Genomic DNA, 13,008 nt, shown 5'->3' on the forward strand with positions numbered 1-13,008 from the left:
TACTGCAAAATACTGACATCCTTGGCGTGTGGTTATTTACTCCCCGGCACACATGGATGTCATTGCGAAAGTCCACTCCATCCTCACCTCATCAAGTCCCTACAGTTCCAACACTGTCACGCCAAGTCCTATAGTTGATCGCCCGATATCTGCCATGTGCTTAGCCTATTTTCACTTTTCCTTGTGACTTGCTGTATGTTAAAGAGCTGAGATCCACTGTTAAGTATGTATAAAGGGTGCCTGTAGCTGTGATGAGCTCACCACAAGAACAGCTAAGACGGCTTTTCTCAAGAGGAGGTGTTCTGCTGGCTCAGCACATGGCAGGGACAACCTCGTGTGCTCTTACAGAGTGGGCGCGAAACCTCGGGGCCCGTTAGCTCTCAGACTCCCTGGGGTGGTTTGTATTTCACTCTGCTTTGGAGCAGCTCCTGCCCTGGGCACCTCCTTCCAGTGACAACTAGTTCCCAGCAAACGTAGTATATACATTTTCACCCCAAAGCCCCTACATGTTCTTTGACACCACCAGCAATGGAGATCGTTGGCTTTTTAAAATTTTTTTATTTTTTCACTCATCATTTATTTACAAATACACATTATAACTTTTATATACATTGCACATTTACATGGTAGAAAAGTACAAAACTATATATTTAAATGAATTTATATTTAACTTGCCATGTTTGAAAATATAAAATTGCATCAGAAAAAAGCATTATGAAAAGCAAGAAACTTGAACTGATAAAGCTTCCATATGACTTTTCGTGACACACTCGTTGAAAAGGAACTAATTTAAAGGTACAGAAGACCAGCTGAAAGGAAACACCTGGGGAAGGTGAGGGTAGCGCGCCCTCCTCAGCCCCCGGACCCCATCACTCGGTTTCTTTGGCTCTGTCACAGTACATCATTAGAAGTCGAGCATCGCGATCGCCTGTCTCACAGACGTCGCCGTCACAAGAGCACTGAAGGAGGAGTCCCCTCAAAGACGTCTCCCCCGTCCCTTCTATTGGAGTCAGTTACAATGCCTTTTGGTCAGTCAAGATTCCTTGTAAACAAAACCCGAGGGGTCATGTATGTACAGAACAGGCAGCAGAGAACCCAATAAATAAACATGACAAACTGACATGCAAGTTTGTTAAATTGGAAAGGAGTCTAACAACAGCGAGATGCAGGGGACAGGTGAGTGAGACGGTAAGGAATGGACTTAAATGGTTTACAAGGAAAAAAAAAAAAGAAAAAGCTTCCACTTGACAAGCAAGAGACCTCACAATAAATAACAACTGCTCTTCCTTTCACGAATAAATTTCTTCAAAAACAAGGTGTACAGTCAACCAGACATTTTATGTATAAATTATAAAACATGACACAGTATAAATAAATGTCTACAAGTCTCAACTACGGGCCTCATCCAGTAGACCTCACAATGACTGCCTCTCCGTGTCCGAAGGGTAACAAGGTGGCCTGGGAGAGAGCTGGAGGACAAAGGTCCTGTATGTATAGTTTCCCCCCAAATAAATAAGCGTACACTTATTTACAGTATGGACAATATATATTTTTTCTTTTTCTTTTTTCTTTTTTCTTTTTCTTTCTTTCTTTCTTTCTTTTTTTTTTTTTTTTGCCCAAAGGCTATGCCAACCCTGGTGGAGGCTTTACCAGTCTAGAATGGAAGATATAGGGAAGCTGTAGTCCTGATCTTCATCTTCCTCCTCTTCCTCGGTGTCTTCCGAAATGGCTAGATGGGGGAATACAGGGGAGCTGTTGTTTAAATGTGGACCACAACAGCGTAGAAGCAGCTCAGTGTATGTTTCAAAGCCCTCTGATACGGCCACATTACAGCGGCGCACGTTTACGTGACTTGAAGTGAGATGCTTTTTTTTTTTTTTGGGCATCTGCTGTTACGCAATACGTTTAAAAAAAAACCATAATCTATGAAGTCAAAAACTGCAGAAAGTTCTGAAGAATCAATGGCTCAGGTTTTACGGGCAGATTCCTGAAATCAGATAAAAAGCGTTCTTGTGTTCTAGGTACAACTGCTTTGGGTCCTTATTTTTCAGAGTTAGCGCGGGCGCCTGCGAGAAGCAGCCGCCCCTGCGTGATCAGATCAAGCTGTCTTTGCAAAAGAAAAAATACAAAACAAAACAACAACAACTTTGGAAGCAGTTAGTTTAGATTCAAGTGTTAATAAAACAAACAGCAAAGCACACGACTACAGCAGAAGAATGAGAGCAAGTGACGGGACGTAGGTGTTTAGAGGCAACCCCACGGACGATCACTGGACACGGTTTAGAAGTCAGGCAACATTCCAGGGCATTTTTCTGTGGGTCACTGAATTGCTGGTGAAATTTAGCCGCTACCTAACTCAAACAGAAATGAGCTGGTACTGGGGAGGTTCTAGACTGCTGGGCGTCTCCATCCCTAGGGGCTTCCTGGGAACGCCTCACACTGTAGCAAGTTTAAAACAGCACTTACAGTTGCAAGATCCGGAGTGCTTTACTTCCAGCAACACACCCGAGGAGCAGGCAGCCTCCTTCATGGCACATTCGCTGGCATATGTGGCATTGTCACTGGCACAGACGGGCTCCTCGGACCTACTCTCAGAGCACAGCTCATCGCACAGGGAACATCGACCTCTGCCAACCTTGAAGTCCCATAAACACTTTTTTCCACCAGTGCACTGGATATCTTCACAGGACTTTGCTTCTAGGATATAATATACCTGTGATTAGTAAATGGACTCTCTCTTTGCCCCTTTTCTCCCTTTCTCTACTACCCTCTCAAGAAATCCAAATATATAACTTGTATCTTCTTACTCACTAATAGGGATAATGAAGATACGCAAACATGCTTGAGAATAGAACGGAGACACACACGAATCCCCAGCTTCCTACATACTATATCTGTGCATCAAAACAGCATTTTTGGAACAGGATTTCACAGTATCCTAGAGTTAAAGAGGTACTTGATGATTTCGTGGGATCTTTAAAGAAAGAAAGAATCCCACCAATTATCAGAACCTAATGACAGATTTTAAGAACTGTTAAGTAATTGCTTCTTGCTTCTAGCAAGTCTGGCACTTAAAAAAAAAATGTGTAAAATTGAGTTCTAAGTTTTCTAAGACAAAATCGTTTCCTGTTTCTTGCCAGTATTTGAATGTACGAGCCAACGCTTCCGGAAGACAGTGGTTTCTTAGAGGAATGCTGGGAGTGTTTCTCTCTCGGGGGAAACTTTGCATCTGGGGAGGTTTTGAGCTTCTTTATTGGGTAACCCCGGTTTTAACTCTAGAACTAGCCTTTTCATTCCTATTTTCTCTTTTTGTTTCTCAATGCAGAATACCTACTGATACACTTTCCCTCGTAGGCTAATCCAATGGACCTGCCCAGGAGGCAGGTAGCCTTCCGCAGGTGACAGGCACTGGGGTAGGTCACTCCATCGTTCCCACAGAGGGACTGCTCAGAGGAGCTGGGCTCCGGGCAAATCCGGTTACACGTCACACAGTAGGCATTATTGGTCTGGTCCACCACACAAGTGGAGCTGCCTGGACAGAAAACATCCCGACAGGTCTCTGAAATAAGGAGGGAGACACGTTAATAGGCACCTTGTGGTCCTCAGGGAGTGAAAATGTGGTATTATCAAGGAAATCACAAAATGGATGAGTCCAACTTTCAAAAGGCACTTGGGAGCCCTGAAGAAACCCATGACTTTAGGTCGGTCCTTCCCGTGTTCTTAAGGAGTATTTTGAAGTTAGAAAAGGGTTCCTTTTCTTGGTGTGTCTTTATTATCATCATTAGGCCCTTCCAGGGGACTACCCACCCCCTGGGACCGGCTGGTGGGTCTGCTTACTTTTACACTTGCCCTGGTACTGGACTTCCAGCTCGGGCTGCTCTTTGCACCTGGCCTTGAGGAGCGCGCACTCGTTGCGGTAGGTTTTCCCGTCCAGTCCACAGACCGGGCCTCTCCAGGTGATGTTGGAGCAATCTGGGGCGCAGACGCAGCGGGGTTTGTTCTTCTTGTTCATCCGGCATTTTTTCCCGGGGCCACAGTCCACGTTCTCGCACGTTTCTACCAGTTGGAAAGAGGCAAGGATTAAACCAGGGCCAGGCAGGATGCAGGTCAGCTGGACCACTGCGGGGGGAGGGGGGTGACTTGCGCAATTGCGCAGTTGGCGCCTGAGGGGCCCAGGCTCCCTCCCAGAAGTTGAGGAGGGGTAGAGGGGGGAGGGAACGACACTGGGCCTCGCCCGGTACTCTCCAAGAGCCCGGGGTGGCTGGCTTCACCACCACACTTGGCTAAGCAATCCAGGAACCTCTGCCGACCTTGTTTTGCGTAAAGTATGCAACAGGCAAGACTCGACCCGAGGGCTTCCCTGCTTCCCGGGGCTGGGGGAAGAGAGAGGGACCCCGGCACAAAGCTGGGCAGTGGGGAGACCGAGGGTAAGACGCCCTCTACTGCGGGCCTGCCTGCAGCTGGGGGAGGGAGAGTCCCACCTTTACAGGGGATGCAGTTGGGGGCGCCCCCGTTGAAAATCATCCACTTGAAGAGCGTGTTGTCGTTGACGTCCTCCTCGGTCCACGAGGTGCTCAGGCGGCCGGTGCTGCAGCACTCCTCCTTGCTCAGCTCCGTCTTGTACAGGACCTGGCAGCGGCCGTTTCTGGCTTGGCGGAGCCAGCAGTTCCCAGCTGCGAGGAGACGGGCGGGAGGTGGGCGAGCGCGGCGGGGAGGGGAGGGGAGGGGGCGGCGAGCAGGCCGGGAAGGAGCCCGGAGGGATGGGGAGGGAGAGGCGTGGAAGGGGCAGGAGACCCGGACCAGCAGAAACCCCGGGAAGGCCGCGGAGGGTGGGGAAGAAGAGAGGCAGCCCAGACTGGAGAGGTGGGCGGTGGGCGAGGGGGGAGGGCGCGAGCCAGTCACCGGGACCCAGACACAGCACGTGCGCCCGCACTGACTTTGACTAGACTTTTATTCGTCCCATTTCATAACCTGCAGCGACTCGAAGAGCCGATTAAAGAACTTGACACAAACAGGACGCGACGGATGTTTTTACGTGTTGGTTCCACGTAGGCGGAGTGGGTATTATATGTGACAGGGGTGAAGGAAGTGGGAGGACTTGAGAAAGACAGAGAAAGAGTGAGGGGCCGAGGCAGACACAGCACACAGGAGCAAACCAAGCCAAAGGCACTTGTGAAAAATGAAAGCAAACAGGCAGCCGATTGCTGCCCGGCCTCGGGGCGCAGCCCGCCCGACGGGCCCGTTTTGCAATCCGCCAGGCCCAGGGGACGCCCGCGGCCACCGCGGTCTTTCGAAATCTGCCAGGGCTGCTCTCCCGGCGCCCACGTCCCCGGCGCCCAGCGGCGCCTCGCCCCGAAGGCGGGCAAGGAGTGCGGGGCGGACGGCGGTGGCTTCCAACACGCAGGGTGAACGCGAGAGCAGGGGCTGTCACACCTCCGAGAGGAGAGAAGTGTAGGGGAAAGGCACCGGGCGAGGGGAGGCTTCCTCCCATTTCCCGGTAGCATACCTATCCTGCACCTACCAAGAAATCTCTGCAAGTACCCTCCCCCCTTAACGTTCGGGTTTGGGTCGGGCCGACTTCTCATGAATCATCCATACAACTTTAACAATAATTGCACTATACGCTGCTATTACTTCTTTTAAAATCTGCTCAAAGACGAACTGAAATAAATCTAATGAAAATACTTTAGAAATTTGCTTTCGATGCATCTCAGAATTTAAATCAGCTGTGGGCTCCTTACCGTTCTACAGAAAGTTAACAGTCAGAGAGAGGAGTCAAAAGGGGGAAAAAAAAACTGTAAACTACTTAAAACACTGCGGAGTAATAATTTGGGTCTTTTTTTTTTTAAACCAGGGTTCGGGGGAGGGGGTCGGAAGAAGCATTCACTGGGCAGAAAGCTTCTTCCCTTTACAATTTCCAGCACCCACATTTCCAAGTTTGGGCAAAGTTTCTGAAACCACGTCCCCCAGTCACCGAAGAAATTTCGGTTACCCCCCCACCCCACAACCCCAGGCATTTTTTACAAAGTACCCAAAAGGTGGGAGAGGAAGAGACGTTAAACTGCAAACGAGTCGGCTGAAATCGCCAGGCTCCTGATGCTTGTCCCCTACTCCAGAGCCAAAGCCGAGAGATAACATCTACTCTCATTATGTCCAGAACTTGGAGCATCTCACCCTAACTCCCTTTCCTTTTTAAGGACAACCGCGCTCCGAACTCGGCTCCCAAAGTGTCACTGCCTCGGCCCCCCACTGCTCTCCATCCCGGAGTCGCTGAGTTGGTCCGAGGATCCGAGAACAGCGGCGCTTGCAGCAGACCCGGTGGGGACGACGGAAAAGTACAAGCCCTGCCTCGGCCGAGCCCGGCGCATCCCGCGTCGCTTACCCTGGGCGCTGCGGTCCTCCATGAACTGGCAGAGCAGCAGCAGCAGGAGGCAGAGCCCGCCGGGCTGGTGCCGGGAGCGGCCCATCGTGGGGCAGGCGCGGGCGAGGAGCGGCGGTGGCCCGGGCGGGCGCAGAGGCGGGCGGCGGAGGGCGCAGCGATCCCGGCGCAGCCCCGCGCTCGCCGCCGGCCGCCGCGCGATTCAATGGACGTCAGGAGCCGGGCGCAGCCGCGCTTTAAATCTGGACGGGGGTCTCCGCGGTGTGCGGTGGGCGGTCTCCCAGGGTGTGGGGCAGCGGGAGGGCGGCCGCTAGCGCGGGTGTGCGCGGCTCCTTGGGGGTGGGGAGCTTTTAAAAGTTCAGTGTGAATCAGGTGACATTTCCCACCTTCTGGAAACCCTTCCCAATTATCTGCTGGAGGTGCCCGAAATCAAAGCGGCAGGAGGGGAATCGCCGAGTTCTTATTGCGTAGCAGCGAGAGGGAGGGGGGAGGCGACCCGGCGGGGGTGGGGGCGACGCTTCGGGGGTGGGGAGTGGGGAAGAACACCCACTTCTGGTCCTGCACGCCGCCGCTCGCAGACAGCGCCGGCGCGCGCGGGGTGGCGGGTGTGTGTGTGAGTGTGTGTGTGAGTGATTGTGTCTGCGCGCGCGTGCGCGCGGCGGGGGCGCGGGGGGGACCCGGAGTTTGTGTGCGCACCGCCGCTCCGCTCCAGGAAGACTTTGCAAACGCCCAAGAGCCCGGAGCTGCTGCACATCCCGCCCGCGCTCGAGCCGGGGCGCGCCGGGTGTCGGGCCCCCGCAGCCGGTCGCGGGACAGGCGACGTTTTGTGTCTGGGTCTGTGCGTGCCTCACTTTGCGGCCACCCCCAGCCCCAAGCTGTGGCCAAGAACCCCGGCCCCTTTCACTCGGGCTGAGCCGGGCCCAGACGCGGCCCTCGGTCTCCGGGAGTCGGGAGCAAACAAAAATGTTTAACACCTCGGGCCCGGCCTCCCCCGACGCAGTGTCGCCCTCTCCCTTTCTCTTCTCCCCTTTCACGTCGCCGCGTCTGGAGTCGCAGCGCGGAGCTGGGGCGCCGACGTAGGCGGTCTGCCCCTCCCCCGCTCCGAGGCTCCCCAGTTTCTGCCCCGAGTCTCTCTCGCTGCCCCCCCCCCCTCGGTTCGCGGAATAAAAAGATTGCAACATCGATAATGAACTTCTGTAGCCTCAGTTTATTGAGCACAGTGCCTGCCATTCTTCGCTGAAAGTTGGCGGGTCTCTCATTTATAACATTTTTGGCACCGCTGAATGAAACTGAGGAGGCGATATTTCCTTTTATATAAAACGATTACTTCACGGAAAATGCTATATTGTTTATTCCAAAGCTGCCTTTTAAATTTCTATTCTTTTCGCTTCTGGAGCCCGAAGGACAACAGACAGCGAAGTATGCAGACAAAATTCTTGGACATTCGCAGGTCACTGGGATTTTCTCCTACGGATTTCGAATCCATCCCCTCCCCCCAACCTCCCCCCGCCAGGCCGGCCCCCCACTTCTCCCGCCTCCCCCCCATCTTCCACCCCCCTCCACAACTGCAAATAACTCAGTGATAACAGATTTTTTTCCACCAACTGCAGAAGATAGTGCTAATCTTTTAATAAAAGATCCCATTACAATGGGATCTGTCTGGACAGACTATAATAGATCCCGAAATACAGCCGTGCTAATATTAGAAGACAGTTGTTTGGGTGCCTCTCAGACGGGCCCAAGCCCCCCTTTGAACGTGGGCATGAATCACAAAGCCCCGCGGCCGCCGCACCTGCACCGCGCGCACTCCGTGCTGCAGGCTGGTAAAAACCGGTGACCCCGCCGCTGCTTTTCGCTTTATAATTACCGTCCCGAGGACGAGCGGGGAGGGGCGCAGGCGGCCCCGGGCGGGGGAGGGGGGGGCTTTTTGCTCACTTCAGACGGTTCTGGGACTCCACATCCCTCTTAATCTTTCCAGATTCACTCCTCTCTTCCCTCTTTTCTCTGTCCCTCGAGTCCGCCCACCTCTTCTCCCTGCTCTCCTGACTCTGCTAGCCCCCCTTCTCGCCTTCCTTTCTCTTCCCTCCAATGCAGCGCTAATGTGGAGTTGTTTAGTGCCCTCTAATGGCAGACGACATTAACAATTAATAGCCAACTGTCCCCTTTGCAGGAGCCGCCACTCTGTGGCAGAGTTCCAAAGCTGAATTTATTTCTCCTTTATCCAGAGAGATGGATATAGTGCTTATATAGTAACAGGCAGGAAGGGTCGTTTTCCCCCATTGAAGCCCCCCCCCCCCGGAAATCTTAGTTGAAGAAAAGGGGAAGGCTAACAATTATTGTCACTTGACTTCATGTTTCTCATACAAAATTATCTTTTAATAGCAGCCAGAGACACAGCTTCTGTTTTCGCTAGGTTTATCAAACCGTGTATCTAGGGTTGGAAAATAAGTGAAATATTCTAAACACTTTTAAAGATCTTAGGGAATAAATGATGGGATTCATAGCAGGTGCTGCCAATGGCCAATAAAAACTTTTAAGGCCCAAATGTAATGATATGATTCTATATGTGCCCCCTGTTTAAATGGATTTATCGGTCCTGAATCTGCTGTAGCCACTGGAAGCTGGGAAAGTAGAATTCTCATTAGATTTTTGGCCCTGGGATCATTCAAAACATTAAAATTTTACTCATGCGGGGTCATATATGAAGTCATCTTGCCTAGAGGAATGTAGGGTCACATTTTAATCCATAGTTTATTTTCTCCATACTTTTGAGAAGATTGCTTTAAAGACTATAATTTACTCATATTTTGTAACCTTACAGCAATGATAATAGTGATGCAACTCTCATGTTTTTATTAGATTTAACTCTTGTTCACTTGCATGTGCAAGTATATAAATAAATATATAGGTTAATATAAAAAGAGCACACAGATATGTACAATATGGCCTTCCTTTTTTGGGGCTGCGGATGGGGTGGAGGATCCATGTGATCAAACGAAAAATAGAATAGAGGCAAATTTTGGGGGTTAATCAAAAAATATTTATCTGGATATTTGAGCAAACATATTTGGTTTATCCACATAATTATTTTAGTGTATGTATATCAAACAACTGGTGTCATAAAAAAATTCTAAATTAATTTAATCCAGGGTGTGTGTACACATTTCTAGTATGATGTGTGGAAAGTAAAAATTCTGTTTCTGTTTTATATTTTGTCTACACCATGCCAAGTACTCAGACCCGCCATTTGACTGAATCGATGGTGGCGACTCGTGGCTTCAGCATCAGGAGCACAAGGCCAGGCCGAGCGGGCACAGTAGCTCTCATTGTGGAAAATGCCTCGGCTCTGGCGTGCTCCAGTGTCGGAGGCCGGCCCAGTGCAGGGTTACTACTTGCCCCGAGAGGGTGGCTCTGCGGGTCAGGGTCGAGGTTCCTGGCAAACACACTGTGGAAAACACAAGTGCTGTGTTGCTCTTATCCTTGTGAATAAGCAGCTTGGTGTTTGTTCAACGATACAAGCTCATCCTGTTTTTCAGCTGCACCTTGTATCGTATTGATCTGTTTGGGAGAACGTCTGCCCTGAATGGGCACAGATCGGCCACCAGAACTCTTGTTGGCCCTGGGTATTTTGGAGCCAATCTGAGGAAATGATACACAGGTCAATACTGGCTCCATATGGGCCTCCGTGGGCATCCGCAAGAGAGCCATCCAGTTTCCGTGGTGTGAAATGGCATGACACCTGTTCATTGACATCACAGGAAAACAGCTGCTGTCTCCTTGACTGTTTTATCTCCTGTAAATGTCAAATATTGGGGTCGTCGGTGTCTAAATGTCAAGGGCACATTTTAAAGTAAAAATGCTCTCTTTCATTTTTGTTGTATGCCTCCAAGTTTGACTTCAAATTTTTTTCCTTTCTGCGCTGCCAAAAGAGTCAATGTAAATCACGAGAAACACAATAGGACCACTTTGTAACGGACTTTCTGGGCAGCACACAAAAGACCACTGTTCTTATGATTGTTTTTTTGTCAGCTTCAAAAGCTATCTTCCTTCTGAAGTTTATAAATTTAAAATATTAGAGTTTAACAAATGATTGAATCTAGCTCCCAAGAAAGCTGTTTGAAATCATGTGAAATGGTTGTTTGAGACCAGAACTGACCTGGTTAAATTTCAATCTCTGAAAAGAGAATATGGAAGCAGTGGGGTGAGGGTATGCATGGGAAATTCGAAAGTGATGGAGTGGGTAGCTTAGCTTTGCCTTAAAATTGAATGTCAAACTTTTTTGAAGTTAGGTGTTTTGCAAAATGAATATTAAGCTTTCAAATGCCAATACTCAATCTTGATTAAACAACAGGATTTAAGCACTTGAGAAATAGGCTGAAATGTTTTTAAAATCAGATTTTGTTCTTCTAGGTACAAAAAACAGTTACTTAATGCGTCATGGTCATTGGAATTATGCAACTTTCTAGGCTAGAATGAGAACTTGGAGTGGAGTGGGGGGTAATAGTCTGCACTAGCTGAATTGTTGCAGAACTAAAAAGTTAAGAAATGTGAGTACGTAGAAGCAGTGTTTATCCATGTTGTCCAAATCACCAGTTGATTAATTTTTTTAAAAGCCATTAGAATATGTTTTCTATATAGTACCGAGGAAGCAGTTAATTGATACTTGAACTTTTCTGTTTTCAAGGGAGCCTGGATGTTATATAGAGTCAGTCAATCATGAACAGAACTTTCTTTTGATACTAGTTTCATTTTTATTGCCTTATTTTCCCCTCCACATTTAGAAATAGTATTGGTTTCCCTAAGTCGTCTAGGATATGTCACACTGGCTGTATCAGCGTATTCAAGTTTAACATAATTCATTAAAATAAACCTTAGTAAGGAATTCAAAGTATGTCTGAGGAAAGAAATGTTATACTGAATTGATCAAAACTTCTAAATAGTTTACTATATTTCGGTCACTTTGACAATACAAACGATTCATACAGTTGGTTATAAGGGAAAATATCAGGGTGTGATGGTTAGCTCTTGCAACCCTCATTCCAGTTACACTTTCTACTGTAGTGAAAGTGTGACCATAGCAAATTAGTATTTGCTCTTTTGTTCTACTACTTTATGATTGAAACAATGTGTCAAAGTCATAGCCACCTCCCTGGATTAGTCACTGGCTGAAGGTGAGTTGGTATGCTGTAGTTACTTTTCATTGAGCAACAGTGGTTTGCACAATTAATAATCAGTTTTTTGCTAGGTTTTGCCTATTTAATATTGCAATTAGTAGTTGATACAACTGCTGATTGATCATCCATGTATTCATCTGTATTTCCTTGTTTGACATGAATCCGATCTCATTTCTTATGTCTATTTAGTCCCCCAAATGAAATGTTCCGTGTACACTAGGTCCAAAGTTCACAGGGCAGTTAGAGATGACTTTAGCTGTCTTACTGCATCTTCTTAGAGATTTTTTTTAAGTCATCTTTCCTCAAAGGGGAATTCATTCCAAATCCATTTTGTATTTTGCCTTTGCACCTTGACGGAAAATCAAATGTCCTCTTCAGTGTGGATCTGTTCCTGGCTTCTCCGTTCTGTTCCATTGACCCACTTGTTGAGTCAGTGCCAGTACCACATCATCTTCATTACCATGACTTTAGAGTAAGTAATGAGTTCAAGTAATGTAATTCCTCTAATTTATTCTTCTTTCAAGTTTGCTTTGGATATTCTGGTTGCATTTTCATACAAATTTTAGAATCCACTTGCTGAATTCTACAAAAAGAAACAAACAAATAAAAAAAATTATGAGATTATAGCTGGGACCAATCAATTTGGGGAGAATTGAAATTTTAATATTAAGTTTTCAAAACCATGTACATGGTCTATCTTTCCATTTACTTGGGTGTTCTTAAATTCTTTTAAACTATGGTTTATAGATCCATTTTGTATTTTGAGTGTCACTAAATACATGCTGAAGTAGGGTAATAAATGCAGTTTTCAGCTTTTTGTCTCAAAGGAACTCAGTGGGTTATAAAGATTTCCTGGTGCAGGCTTACACTTGTCTTTATACTTCCCAGAGCTGATTGTCTATGGCCAGTCAAAGAGAATGTATCGAGCAGAAGGCGTGCTAACTCATCACAATCTCGCTCGCATTCTTCTGGTGTTTCTCTTAGACCATAGGCACTCCTTTAATGAATAATATCTGTCACCGTGAGATTTACACGGAGTGAATGCTAAAAATGATCCTCTGTTGATTAGTGTTTTGTTGCCTATTATTTCATCATTTTCATGTGAATAGATTCCTACTCCAAACAATCCATCATTATGCTTAAGTTCCGAGAGGTGGAAACATGGAGTGTCCATTGTGCCAACATTTGGGTGGCAGTTGCTTTCTGCCTTTGTTCTTTACTGGAGAGTTATGGCATCTTTTCGTGAGTCATTGCTCTCCCTGATTTATTCGTCATCCCCACAGTTTCCTTCCCTTCACGTCTCCGTTTCCATCCACCAGAAAGATCAGTATTCTAACCGTAATGTTGTACTTTTCGCTGTGTGCATTGGCTTATTTTCCCCCCCATATAAATGCTACATTCAAAAGTAAACTATACTTTGTATTGTTTATCCAACAGTGCTATTAAATATTTAAC

The 13,008-nt window shown here is 47.7% G+C and overlaps 1 protein-coding gene across 2 annotated transcripts; it reads right to left on the minus strand.

Moving 5' to 3' along the window:
* Positions 1–538: 538 nt before the first annotated feature.
* FST (follistatin) lies at positions 539–6,632 on the minus strand. Of its 2 annotated transcripts, none has more exons than XM_036279627.1 (6): positions 6,383–6,590; positions 4,482–4,673; positions 3,838–4,056; positions 3,335–3,559; positions 2,467–2,697; positions 539–1,987 (listed from the first exon to the last, which is right to left on the minus strand). In XM_036279627.1, coding segments are annotated over exons 1-6 (954 nt in total). In that variant the 5' UTR covers positions 6,468–6,590; the 3' UTR covers positions 539–1,985. The 2 variants fall into 2 exon arrangements, with proteins under 2 accessions (XP_036135520.1, XP_036135519.1); XM_036279626.1 differs by having other exon boundaries at positions 1,599–1,729; positions 6,383–6,632.
* Between the last annotated feature and the right edge of the window lie 6,376 nt (positions 6,633–13,008).

The sequence above is a fragment of the Molossus molossus genome, unplaced genomic scaffold, assembly GCF_014108415.1.
Source record: "Molossus molossus isolate mMolMol1 unplaced genomic scaffold, mMolMol1.p scaffold_m16_p_3, whole genome shotgun sequence".
Taxonomy (NCBI): Eukaryota; Metazoa; Chordata; class Mammalia; order Chiroptera; family Molossidae; genus Molossus; species Molossus molossus.

Bases quoted from the DNA above. Each gene is read 5' to 3' on its own strand.
- FST (XM_036279626.1), bottom strand. From the start codon at position 6,467: ATGGGCCGCTCCCGGCACCAGCCCGGCGGGCTCTGCCTCCTGCTGCTG. The intron at 4,674-6,382 runs GTAAGCGACGCG...GTCTCCTCGCAG, and splicing joins GGAGGACCGCAGCGCCCAGG to CTGGGAACTGCTGGCTCCGC. The intron at 3,560-3,837 runs GTAAGCAGACCC...TCCTTATTTCAG, and splicing joins GTACCAGGGCAAGTGTAAAA to AGACCTGTCGGGATGTTTTC.